At 40.1% G+C, this 12959-nt stretch overlaps 1 protein-coding gene across 4 annotated transcripts in view; it reads left to right on the forward strand.

Annotated features, from left to right (window-relative positions):
* The window catches only part of LRP5 (LDL receptor related protein 5), a 161145-nt gene that overhangs the window by 130649 nt on the left and 17537 nt on the right, over positions 1-12959 (forward strand). For all 4 annotated transcript variants that reach the window (XM_076344307.1, XM_076344308.1, XM_076344309.1 and 1 more), the window contains 4 exons: positions 1480-1682; positions 4043-4254; positions 6231-6421; positions 11768-11977. In XM_076344307.1, the coding sequence (XP_076200422.1) occupies positions 1480-1682; positions 4043-4254; positions 6231-6421; positions 11768-11977 (816 nt within the window). The remainder of the gene's footprint in view (positions 1-1479; positions 1683-4042; positions 4255-6230; positions 6422-11767; positions 11978-12959) is intronic.

Below are 12959 nucleotides of genomic sequence, written 5' to 3' on the forward strand. Positions count from 1 at the left end.
CCTGCTTAGTGGACAAGGGAAAGGCTGTGGATGTTGTTTACCTGGACTTTAGTAAAGTCTTTGACACCATCTCCCACAGCATTCTCCTGGAGAAACTGGCTTCTCATGGCTTGGACGGGTGTACTCTTCACTGGGTGAAAAACTGGCTGGATGGCCGGGCCCAAAGAGTTGTGGTGAATGGAGTTAAATCCAGTTGGCGGCTGGTCACAAGTGGTGTTCCCCAGGGCTCAGTTTTGGGGCCAGTTCTGTTTAATATCTTTATCAATGATCTGGATGAGGGGATTGAGTGCACCCTCAGTAAGTTTGCAGATGACACCAAGTTGGGTGGGAGTGTTAATCTGCTCAAGGGTAGGAAGGCTCTTCAGAGGGACCTGGACAGGCTGGATCAATGGGCTGAGGCCAATTGCATGAGATTCAACAAGGCTAAGTGCTGGGTCCTGCACTTGGGTCACAACAACCCCATGCAACACTTACAGGCTTGGGGAAGAGTGGCTGGAAAGCTGCCCGGCAGTAAAGGACCTGGGGGTGTTGGTCAACAGCCGGCTGAATATGAGCCAGCAGTGTGCCCAGGTGGCCAAGAAGGCCAATGGCATCCTGGTTTGTATCAGAACTAGTGTGCCCAGCAGGAGTAGGGAAGTGATCGTCCCTTTGTACTCAGCACTGGTGAGACTGCACCTCGAATACTATGTTCAGTTTTGGGCCCCTCACTAGAAGAAGGACATTGAGGTGCTGGTGCACATCCAAACAAGAGCAACAAAGCTGGTGAAGGGTCTAGAGCACAAGTCCTATGAGGAACAGCTGAGGGAACTGGGCTTGTTTAGCCTGGAGAAAAGGAGGCTGAGGGGAGACCTCATCGCTCTCTACAACTACCTGAAAGGAGGTTGTAGCGAGGTGGGTGTCCATCTCTTCTCCCAAGTAACAAGTGATGGGACAAGAGGAGATGGCCTCAATTTGTGCCAGGGGAGGTTTAGATTGGATATTAGGAAAAATTTCTTTAGTGAAACGGCTGCCCAGGGAAGTGGTTGAGTCACCATCCCTGAAGGTATTTAAAAGATGTGTAGATGTGGCACTTAGGGACATGGTTTAGTGGTGGATTTGGCAGTGTTAGGTTAACGGTTGGACTTGATGATCTTTTCCAACCTGAACAATTCTATGACTTAATGATAATGTAGGAAAACCTGTGACTGTGTATTGCCCACTGTCACTGGTGTTACTTAAATTCCACATGGGGAACATAGTTATTTTATAATATGAAAAGGAAATACTTTCTAGGTATGCACATCTACCCTCCAGAAGTACACAAAGAAACATTTTCAACTTAATAGCAAAAATCTCCAATTATGTATTACCTTAGTTTTTATTGTGAATATAATTGTCTCTCTGGGATTTTGTCCTAATTATTCTTTGTCTTTTGTGTTGGGTGTATTTTTGACCGTGTGAGTTGCATTTTCTTATGCATTCTGTTTTGGCTTTTTTCAGCCCCTGCCAGCTTCCTATTGTTTAGCCAGAAATCTGCAATCAGCCGGATGATACCAGATGATCAGCAAAGTCCAGATATCATCCTGCCTATGCATGGTCTAAGGAATGTCAAGGCTATTGATTATGATCCTTTAGATAAATTGATCTACTGGGTGGATGGACGTCAGAATATTATAAAAAGAGCCAAAGATGATGGCACTCAGGCAAGTTTACATGGTGTATATAGTTTTGTGTGCTTCGTACTTTATGCTTGACTTTCGCCTTCCATCCCCTGCACCAAGGAATCATCGGTTTAAACTTTACTCTTGCCAGCACTTATTCATGTATATTCTATTTATATGTGAAAATTACTGAAGGCTTTTAGGATCATGATTTTAATTTATACACAAAGAAGTGTAATAGAATATAATACATTGTATGTATCTGAAACTATAAGCCTTGAATTGCCATCTTTAGTTAAGGATGGGCACTGAAGTAAGGCAAACTCACTATTTATACTTGGGACAGATAAATTGTATTCTAAAATAAATACTGTGCATGCCAATTGTGTGATAATATTGTCATCATTGTAAAGCTCTCTCAAAATGAAAACTCTTCAGCTATCAAGCTGTAGTTAAACCCTGAGTGAATGTAGAGTTGATTGCTGTGCCAGATAGAGAGAGGCTTATCCACATCCTTAATTGTTTTACTGAGTTGGGGACATTATTCTTTTGCGCTAGTTATTCACACAACAGTGGAAAGAAGTGTACTGTTCTTCCAGGCAGCGTTTTATGTTAACGTAGCTTAACTCCCAGGTCAAGATAACAGATTCTTTAAGAACTATAGTTTGAATAAGAGTATAAAACGAAATGGAGAATGGGCAAGTTATATTTTCCTAGTTCTTGGGCAGTCGTATCTAAACAATATGACATGATATCAATGGAAATGGACTGGTCCCTTCATGCATCTAGGGACTCAGAGGTTTTACAGTTTCCTTTAAAGGAAGAGATGACAAATTTCATTTTTGGCCATTTCTTTTAAGATTGGGAGGAGGTATGTTGGGATGAGCAGCTAGCTGGGTTGTGGATGAATTTTGAAGAAGTTTTGCTCTTGCTTTTTGGGATTATGCCAGGTGCTAATTGTTGTAGTCTAGCTTCTCTTTGGTACTTGCTAGGTGCAAATTGCAATGGAGATTCATTTGCTCTGTGTTTCCCTCTACCTTGGTCACACAGCTTTGAAGATGCAGATCCCCTGCAAATTTTGACTTTCCAATTCTCTCTAACTATATTTAATTTTGCTAAATCGCGCTGTTTGCAGGTGATACATATGAATTTCATACCTGGGTAATGTTACCTTTGATTTCAGGAAAAGAATGATTTCTTTTTATATCTAGGCACACTGTCAAGACAAAATAGGGATAAAGCTTTATATAAAAAGAAAAAAGCCTGTATATCACTATGCAGAACTTGGAGGCTTAAAAACAAACTGTGGAAATATAACTTTCACAAGTAATGCTGTGTTGGGTTTGACTTAAGCTGAGCACGGAGTGGTGTCTTCAGCTTTCTTGACCCATATGAACTTTTTCTGGTACTGTTTTTGTGTTTGGATTGGGAGTGCTGCATTAGGACACTTAAGGAAGCTACTGCTTTCCCCTCACCATTATCATGTCACCAGAAGCAGTCACCTTTGAAGGTTACTTTGATGTTGGGAGTCCTGCCAGCAGTTTTACTATTTCAACGGCACTGGGATTGGCTGTACATTAGTGGAGCCTGTGTAATGTTAAACAAGCAACAGAAAGATTATTTTCCTTTAGGGATTTTTTTTTATATGCTCTAGTGCTCTTCTCAGAAATAAGGTATTGAAGTCTATGTTAGTATTCAACATAGAGTTAAAAAGTGTAGTAAATAGTATGTTAGTTAGATTGGGAGGGGTTGAAGGTTATGATTCCAGGAACTTGGCAATAATGTCAAGTTTTGTAAAGTCCATCATAAAGACATGAGGGTGAAAGCAAGGTAATGTTGTTAGTATGGGTGTGAGGCAGAGCTGTAGCCATTTGACATGTAAGCAAACAGAACCAAGTTTCATTAAAAGATTTTAGTTTTTAAGAGAACCAGGACTTAAGGAAAATCAGTAACTACCACACTACAGATAATAAAGTAAGGAGACTTTGGCAAGAGAGAGAGATTTGTTCAGCTGACTGTATAACAGTGCAGGTCTGGCCAGAAGGCTGCCTTGTTTCTTGCATTGTTTCGTTCAAGATTGTTCCATGCATAAACATTCACTATTGTTTTCTTCCATCTCCTGCTAATTAATTCTACTTACAGGAGGCCCCACAACTGCTTTCTGAGGAGTTTTGCATAATCTTACAGATTTTGTCCAGATGTTTTTCCTCTAATTTACAGTTCGAATCAAATCTTTTTTTGTTAAGCTTTATCACATTTCTTGTATTTGTTGTTTCCTTGTGAGTGGTTCTGGGTGTTTCTGGACCAGCAAGTAGGTAAACCATGCTTTCTGTGCAATCGGTGTTCTTCAATCAATGATCAGAATAATTACTGGAAATTGGTCCCCATATGTTGTCTTGTAGCCTTTCACTGTCATGAGTACTCCAAACCAAAGCCAGAACCCAGAGAAGCAGCCACATGACCTCAGCATCGATATATACAGCCATACCTTGTACTGGACCTGCGAGGCCACAAATTCAGTCAATGTCCACAGGCTGAATGGCGAGTCAATTGGGATGGTGCTGCGAGGGGATCACGACAAGCCCAGAGCCATTGTAGTGAACGCAGAGCGAGGGTGAGATTCCTTTCTGTACCTTGTACAGAGCACTCTTGGGATGTATGTCAGCTGTGTGTGTGAATCTTGTGTTGCATCTGTATATTTTAAAAAGGAGAATTTTTACATACTTGATTGTTCGGGATGTAGGTGACTGCTTGTCCAATTCTGGCTTTTAAAGGTATCCAGCTTTCCCTTCCTATTCTCTCCTTTGCTGCCTCCTCTGGTGTGCCGACTTAGACGGTCACACAGCCACGTGGTTGGTTATACTGAGGAACTAACCCAGGCAGGGAAAGCAAAGTAAAACCACCTTATCCTGTTTGCTGCGTGAGTGCACAGCCCTGCCACCTAATAGGAAAAACAGGAGACTTTACACTGTGTTTATATCAGCTGGGGATCTGGCTCATAAATGTTTGGTCATCATAAAACAAATGTTTCCAGGAAAAAAAAGGGATCTCTCATATGATATAACTATTCCTGCTAATGTAATAGTATAAAGTTAAACAAACAAACCAACCCCTTATGTTCTATCCATTTTTAAGTTAGTTCTACCTTGATGTGTATCTTAAAAATTTCTGAAATTAATTAAAACAGGTAGGATACACTAGAGTGATTTCCCACAGGAAGAAAATATGTTGTTTTGCCACAAAGCAGTTTTGGTTAGATTCAGCAGACACCATCTCCACTTAGGTGGTTAGTAGCTTCATTCTTAGAGGTCGAAGATGGTCCTTTACTGTTCTTTTTAATAAGTTAAATGCTTAAATCCCAATTTACTACTAAGTGGCTTACCATGTGCTCGACAGATGTTGAATGACAATATTTTGTAACTGTGTGGATACAGTAGTACCCAGAGACTCTATCTGGAGCATTTATAGGATTGGTATTTTATACAATACTCTGTACTCTGCACAGTTCAAAAGCTGGTGTGGGAAGAGGGGGATTAGAGGAAGGATTCTAATCTTATTGGGACTAAGTCACTTGGACATAGTTTGTATTTATAAAAGCTTATCTGCTTTCTCCACTAAAATGGGAGTTTGGGTTTCTTGATCTCTAAAATTCTCAACCTTTCTAGTCAGGTTTCCAAATGATTGAAAGATAAATCTGTTTTTAAATTAAAGGAGGAAAAGATGGGGGAGAGACTATGCTGAACGCTGTGACTACCTGGGAGAGCTGAATGAGTGATCTGTGTACTGAACTTCTTCTGTCTTAGTTCCAGAAATCCTTCTCTCCACCTCTCCTTTGGCTGCACATTTTGGCTGCTGCCTCTCCTCCTTGTGCCATCACAAAAGGCTAGGCAGCAGTATAGCCCACTGTATTAGGGAGTTTGCCCATGTTATTCACCACTGAAAAAATGGTGGACTTTTCCCTGAGGGAGTTCTCAGTTCATCATGTGGGTGCATAAGCCCTTTTTTCCCTATGCTGGGGGAGGGCAGAGACTCCTTCTGTTTGCAGCTGAACAGATAAGCAGATATAAAGAATTCATGGAACTAAGACATCAGGAACATGCCATCCTCAGTTGTTCTTCCTTCTGTGATCTTTGCTCCTCAAGTTTGGTAGAATTTCTACTTGCTGAGAAGGAAGGCAACCCAGAAGGAGAGAAGGTGACAGTTAATGTTTTTTGTCAGAAAGAGCTGCTGGGCTTTGATTCACAGATGGGGACAGTTTTACCCAAGGATGGTTGCAGAAAGTCTGTGTTAGTCTCTTACAACCTCCACTGCAGGAACAGTGCTGCCGGTGCAGCAGTGCTGAGTGCTGAGGCATTTTATGGCCTGGTGTATTAAGGACAAATGCTATTAATTTCAGGCTATCTCAATATGACAGTTAGCAAATGTTTGGGGTTCTGCAGTTGACAGATCTGGGTCTTTGCAGCTGGGAGCAACAGTCACCACAGTCTTCCCTGTGTAAACCGTTCCCACTTAAAATGTAGAACCTTCATTTCATTTCAAATGCCTCCCTTCTGAAGCTCTCAGTTAAGCAGCTGGTGTCTTTGTTCTCAGGTATATGTACTTCACCAACATGCAAGAGCGAGCTCCCAGGATTGAGCGTGCAGCTCTTGATGGTACAGAGAGAGAAGTGCTTTTTACAACTGGGTTGATCCGACCAGTAGCACTGGTGATTGACAACAAACTTGGAAAGCTTTTCTGGGTGGATGCAGATCTGAAGCGCATCGAAAGCTGTGACTTGTCAGGTATGTGGTATGCAGTTAAACATTTGGAGCGAAGTGTGTGCATGTATAGGACATCATTCCCTCTTCGATGCTGATGCCAGTAACTTCTATCTCCACTGTTGCCAGTTCTGTGTAGGCAGGCACAGGTAACAATTGCTGGTGGGCTCCCATCTTTGATGTGATTGGAGTAAACATGTCTGAAATGATTGCCACCCTCGAAGAGAGCCATTTGACTTTTTATATGTTCTGAAAGCAACTCTTGCAAGATCAGATTTAAATAGGTGTTGCCAGTCATGGAACCCCTAAATCACCTCCCCCGTGCCCTTTTTTTTTTCCTTATGGTTTGAAAAGTTTGCATAACTCTTCAATTTTTCCTTCTCTGGAGTTTACAGCTTAGTAAATCAAGGTAGCTTGAAAAACAAACAGAAGGAAGGGGAATGGCTTTCTTCCTAAGATGGATGATAAGGCAGCTCATCTGGAATACCAGTGTTGCAAAACAGTGGAGAGATGTCAGCTCATTGCAGTTTTCCCATATTAGTAAAATAAAGCATTACTCCACGTCCATAGCAATAGCACCACATGGATCTTAGAGAGCGCTGTTCATCCTTGACTTTTAAAAGCACTTGATAGTGCTGAAGAAGTGGAGAAATGGGCTCGCTCATCTGGTGAGCAGTATAGCACAGAGGATCCAATGGCCCTACTTTCTGACTCATGATTCATTCTCTCATCATCATCTGTGTATCAAGAAATGAAACTCCTAAAGGAAGTGCAGAGAGAAGTGAACTAGTGTGAGGGGGTAGAAGCTGGGCTATTCTAGTGATTGGCATCTGCCTTAAAAGGCTGATTCTCCAATTTTTGGTGGCTCTTCTCTTCTTGCCATGTAGTTACATCCTTCCCTTGTGTTGTAGTGAGGCAATGAATAAAACAGGAGAAAATTGTTCACTTTCGAGCACCTAAAACTGACTCAAGGTCAGACTCAGGTCTCTTCTGCCAGAGAGGGGATAAAAATGTGAAGCTGGAGCTGTGAAGGTAAAGCAGCCCATGTCTTTCATCAGTTATCAAGCTGGATAGGGGGGTATTGTCAAACTGCCTGTGTAGCCACAAAATGTCTAATCCAGGATAGGCATCAGAGAACCTCCAAAATTTGTAGGAGAAAAAAAGATAGGAGGGACACAAGACTTGACCTATGAAACAACCCATGTTTGAGAAGAAAAGGTTGACAAAGTGGGACGTATAACACAAAATGCATCAGAGATACTGAGAGGGTTTTGTCTAGTGATGAAAGAAGAAGTGCTGTAGGAGGAAATCTAAAAGTAAAAGGACAAGACAGAAAAGCAGCATATCATGCAGGTGTTGTGGCTGAAGTGGTATCCACAAATCCAAGAGAGAGAGAAGAGGCACCAAAGAAGATTATGTGGAAATCTTATGGTTTGGGAGAGGGGGAACGTACCAGGGAGAAGTTAATGAATTGAGAAGGGAGGATGGGATCAATAACTAGTGCTGCTACTGATAAAAAGGTGGCCCCCATGTAATAGGAAGCCATATTACTTAATGAAGCTGTAGCATACAGTGGACCTAGCTATGCCTAGGTCTTCTACTTGTATGTACATAAGCATCCTTTTTTCCCCTTTGATTTAGCACGCATGCAAGGTTGAGTCACAGCTGGCAGATGGGGGTGGGCAGGAGCAGGTGCTTCTTGCTTGTCATGTCACACATTGGAAGATGGACTGTGTCCTTGCATAGTACAGCATAAAATGCAGAGGAGTCTGTTTATTATTGTTTTAGATCTAAGTCTTGAATGAATAAGACCTGACAATAGGACTTAGGTAAACTGATATATGAATAAATCAGCAGCTAGGCCATCACATGTGATTGCAGCTTCCTTTGTATGCATTCTTCCTTTTTGTGACATTAAAACTCCATGTAAGCATATGTTTGCATACTGGATATATATTTTAATCCAATTCTTTGGATCTTTCTACAGGGAAAACTAAACTTTCTCTGCTTAATATTGAACCAAAGCTTTTAGTGCACATTTATTTGATGGGGTCACAGCTAATGAATCAAACCTTATAGGTAAGATAAAAGCAGAGGAAAGCTACAGGATTAAAAGAAAACTACATTTATTGATGTACATTATTTGTAGGAGAGGAGGATTTGTAGAGGATACGTATCATGTAGCCAGAAAAATATGGTTGTATTTGATCCATCTGAGCTCACTGTAATTTGATTCACTGAGCTGTTGATTTTTTAAATTAGTTAACAACGTATTTTTATTTTAAAATATTTTGCAGTCTTGTATCACAACTTCAGAAGAAATTTGACAGCCAAAGTTATGTTGGCTTGAATTAGTTCCCCTAAAAAGTATTTTCTGAGCAAAACACTTTAAAATGGGCATATATTAGCAAAAGGATTTTATCGTAAACTGAGGCTGCTGAATAAATTGGACCAAAATTGTGTATAGCATCCTTCATGCCAATTAGACTGGTCTAGACAACCTTATTCCTCGTAGGTTTGGGGAGATGACATCGTTATGGAGGTTTCTGAAGTTTGCACTACACTCTGATTAACAGCATCCTGCGAAATCATGGAATAACCTTAGATGTCTAATGCTTAACTTTCAAAGAGGGATGAAAGAACTATAAATCTGTCTAACAGTTTTCTTTATGAGGTTCTTGAATTTTTCAGTTGGAGTTGTTGATGCTTTTTAGACATTCATAAACCATAAACTTGTCTGCCACACCAGTCAATTAAAAAGTAGTGTTTTATATTATTGTTGAAGTGACTGGAAAAGCTATAAAATTGCTGCGGTGAAAACATGCTTTGTTTTCAATGAGACTTTAAATAGAGGAATTGTGTGTCCTTCCAGCTTAATGTTCTTTACATTTAACTATTGATTTCCATCTTGAAAAGACTACACATCTGTTTCATTCTGAGAATCAAAGTATTTAATTACTATGGAAATTCAACACTTCTGTACTTGTAACATGTTTACTCTTCTTTTTTCTAACCATATCTGTTGAAAATATCCTTTTATTTATTCAGATCAAGTTTTTCATTTTGATCATTCTTCTAAACAACAATTTAATGGTGTGATCCAGTGCTATAGGTGCCCTTTCCATCTCCTTTTAAAATTATTCATTAATAATTTGGACTGTCATTTACTCAAGATCAAATCCAACATAATTATAGTATAGATTAATCACCTTATCCAGTGCTATCTCCAGCAGCTTCCCAAATCACCAATGTTCAGCTTTTTGCAGATGAGGGAGAAAAAAGATGACACTTGATGTACACCCCCAAATGTAGCCTGTTTTAGGCCTGGATTTGGGAGACTGTTCAAACAGGCTAGGATTCTAGCAGGACTGCTAGCTTGCAAGTGTCACCTGACACTTCATGTATTCATGATTTCAGGTTGCCTTCAGGATATCCTTCAGGAAACCAGCCTTTTACTTCTAAATGGATAAGCAATTTAGCATTTAAAAAATCATGAAGGCAGAAGGAGTTTTCTTTATATCGAGTTGAAATGAGGCTTTCCTATTCTTCTGGTATCTTGAATGCAGCTGAAAATCGTGCTTTTGTGTCAAAATGTGAGGCTTAGTCTGGCAAAGGACAGTAGTCTTTGAAAATCCAATGACACTGAAGTTCATAGGAGCTAAGGGTGTTCAGCAGGTTGCAGGGCAAATGAACCCTGTGCTTTGTTCACCAAGAACCTTCATCTGTCAAAATGTTTCCTAGTGTGTCTAAATTTTAAGACCTGTTTAGGAGAAGACAAAGAACATCTCAGGAACTGCACTGCTAGAGAGTAGTACTAAGGGTCAGGTTTAGTGCCCATTTAGTGAAATTAGTGCAGGTGCATCTATTCTGTTCTTTTATTCCTTACAAGAGTAAAATCCGGTGCTACATTGGAAGCGTGTACAATAATAGACACATCAGATTACAACCAGGACTGTACTGTCACATACAGTTCATGCATCTTTCTTCTGAAAATTGAATGAAACAAAGGTGTCTTCCTCATTGGATTGGAAACAAAAAAAATTCAGGGCTAAAGAACTAAAACCCCAATTACAAGTCCAAGAATTTCTGATCTTTCTACAACTAAATTTGATTTGAATGCACGCTGTTTTCCATGACAGTCAAGCAAGAGTCATTGCAGGCGGTAATTTTATGTGCAAAACTATTAGAATCTGTAATTGAAATAGATGTTACATTCTTATGCTTGGCTGAGCTCTACATAATTTATTCAGCAAATTAGTTGAATCCAGTGCTCATAGCATTTTTATTATGTATCCAGATTCTATAATCTCATTTTGTGTAGATATTCAAAACTTTCGGTTTTTAAATGCAAGCAGACATAAGGTCTTTATTCCAAAATGAAATATGAGCGCAGAAGAAGCACCAAGTTAGGATTTTGTTTTGATTCCTCATTTTTAAAATCAAATATATCCAGTATACATAGGCATACACAGCCTCAAAATGGTTTCTGTGAATTAATAGAATAATTTGGAATCTCTTGTTCACCCTAGACAAGCATAACAAAAGCAACAATTAAATGCCACTAAGTGTAGGGCAGCACACAGTAGAAGACTGCAAGCAGTTAAAGTTAAAAGCAGTCATAAATGCATTTTTACTTAACCTGATTTTTACATGTTGGCTGAGAGCAGTTTCACACATTTCTGTACAGCAGAAAACCTGAGCATTTGATAGTGTTCCTGTTTAAGAGCATACCGAGTTACTTGGAGTTTGGGTTTTCTGGTTGGTTACTGAAGAAAAAAGAGAAGGTGAAGAAAGAAGTGTGTCTGTTAGAATATGAGCTTTTCTTTCATGGTCGTATCTCTGTGGTTGTGATATTGCATATGACAGGGTTTGTGTACTTGCCTCTTGCTTTGCATAATGAATGTTTTATTTGAGTAATGACAGTGAAGCTAATTGATTGTATTTCACTCTTGCTTGTAGATTCCAACAAAGTGTACTGCTCAGTGTGTGAATGTATTATAAAAATTTTGGCCCAAGAGCTGAGTCTGTATTGGTGACAGAGGCTTTTAGGGACTGCACACGGTTACATGTAGCAGAGCATGTCAACATGAGGCTGATCATGGCTGGCTGACCAGCCAGTGTATGCAAGGATGAGCTGTGTTTCATATTGTATCTGCTTGCCCTCGTGACATGGCAACTGGTTGCATTTACCTGAGATGAGTCTGAACAAGCAGAGCCTTGGTCTGCATAGACAAATGAAGCCAATGACCTTATAGCTAATTATTTTCAGGATTTGGTTCGCTTTGGGTTTGGTTGGTTTTTTTTTTTTTTTTAAGAAATGAGTTAAAAGTCAACTGGTATAAAACTAGTCTTTGTTTTTGTTGATCTCAGGTGCTAATCGCGTGACCCTGGAGGACTCCAACATCCTTCAGCCAATGGGACTCACTGTGCTGGGGAATCACTTGTATTGGATTGATCGTCAGCAGCAGATGATTGAGAGAGTGGAGAAAATGAACGGGTACAAAAGGACTAGAATTCAAGGCCGAATTGCTCACCTAACAGGCATTCATGCTGTGGAAGAGCTTGATATGGAGGAATTCTGTGAGTTTATATCAGTATCTGATGTCTCTCACTCTTGGTCACTGTCTCTCAAAGTCCTCATCCAGCTGAATATTGTAATAACGTTGCCCAGTGGGCTTCAGGTAAGCCATGGAGTCCTTTCAACTTGGCCAGTCGGGATCCTAGAAGAGGAGGAGAAACAAGTTCTTCATTCTTGTCCAGAGGAGTATTTCTGCACAGCTAGAATATGTGATTTCATGGCACTTAGTTACCTGCTTTGTACAAGCTCATGTGATACTGAATTCACTCTGAAAGCTACTTATAATTATGCTTGTTAATTTTTTAAGTACAAGCAAGTAATAAGACTTTGAAAAACCTTTAAAAGGAAAGAAAAAGATTATACTTGCCTTTTCTCCAGGGGTTTCAGACCCCTGTGTAAAGCATGACTGGTTTGACTCAGCACAATCGATGATGTAAAAGCTTCCAGTGAGGGAGGAAGAATGGGCAGGAAGCTCTTAAATTGAGTTCTTGTGGATGTGGAATTTCTTTCCCGTCAGAGGTGGAGCCATTTTAGGTGCTCCCTTCTGAAAGCGGTCACACATGCAGGACCTTCTTTTTTGGGACTGGTGGTCCAAGTTCCTGTGGTCTAAGGGGAGTGCAGAAACCTCTTTAAGTGTAGTCACTCCTCAAAGTGACAACCTACAGCTTGTTCTGCTTAACAGGAATATAAAAGAGAACATGAAAGCACAAACAAGATGTGGGAAACAGAGGGCTAATGACAGTGGCCTCTTTAAACTTTGTTGCCTGTGATGACTTGTCCTATATAGGGAGGGTACATTTGTGTATAATGCTTCAATTTTCAGAAGAAATTATTCCACTTCGCAACTCTCTGTGCCATGTACATTAGTTTCTGTGATAGCTGAAAGTATTTTCAAACTTGCCTATGTGGGTAAGCTGTTACAAATAAGCTAGCGTAAGTATTTAAACTGTAGTAGATACTATGTGCTAATCCTCATTTAGATGT

This window comes from Aptenodytes patagonicus, chromosome 7 (assembly GCF_965638725.1).
Source record: "Aptenodytes patagonicus chromosome 7, bAptPat1.pri.cur, whole genome shotgun sequence".
In the NCBI taxonomy this organism is placed as follows: Eukaryota; Metazoa; Chordata; class Aves; order Sphenisciformes; family Spheniscidae; genus Aptenodytes; species Aptenodytes patagonicus.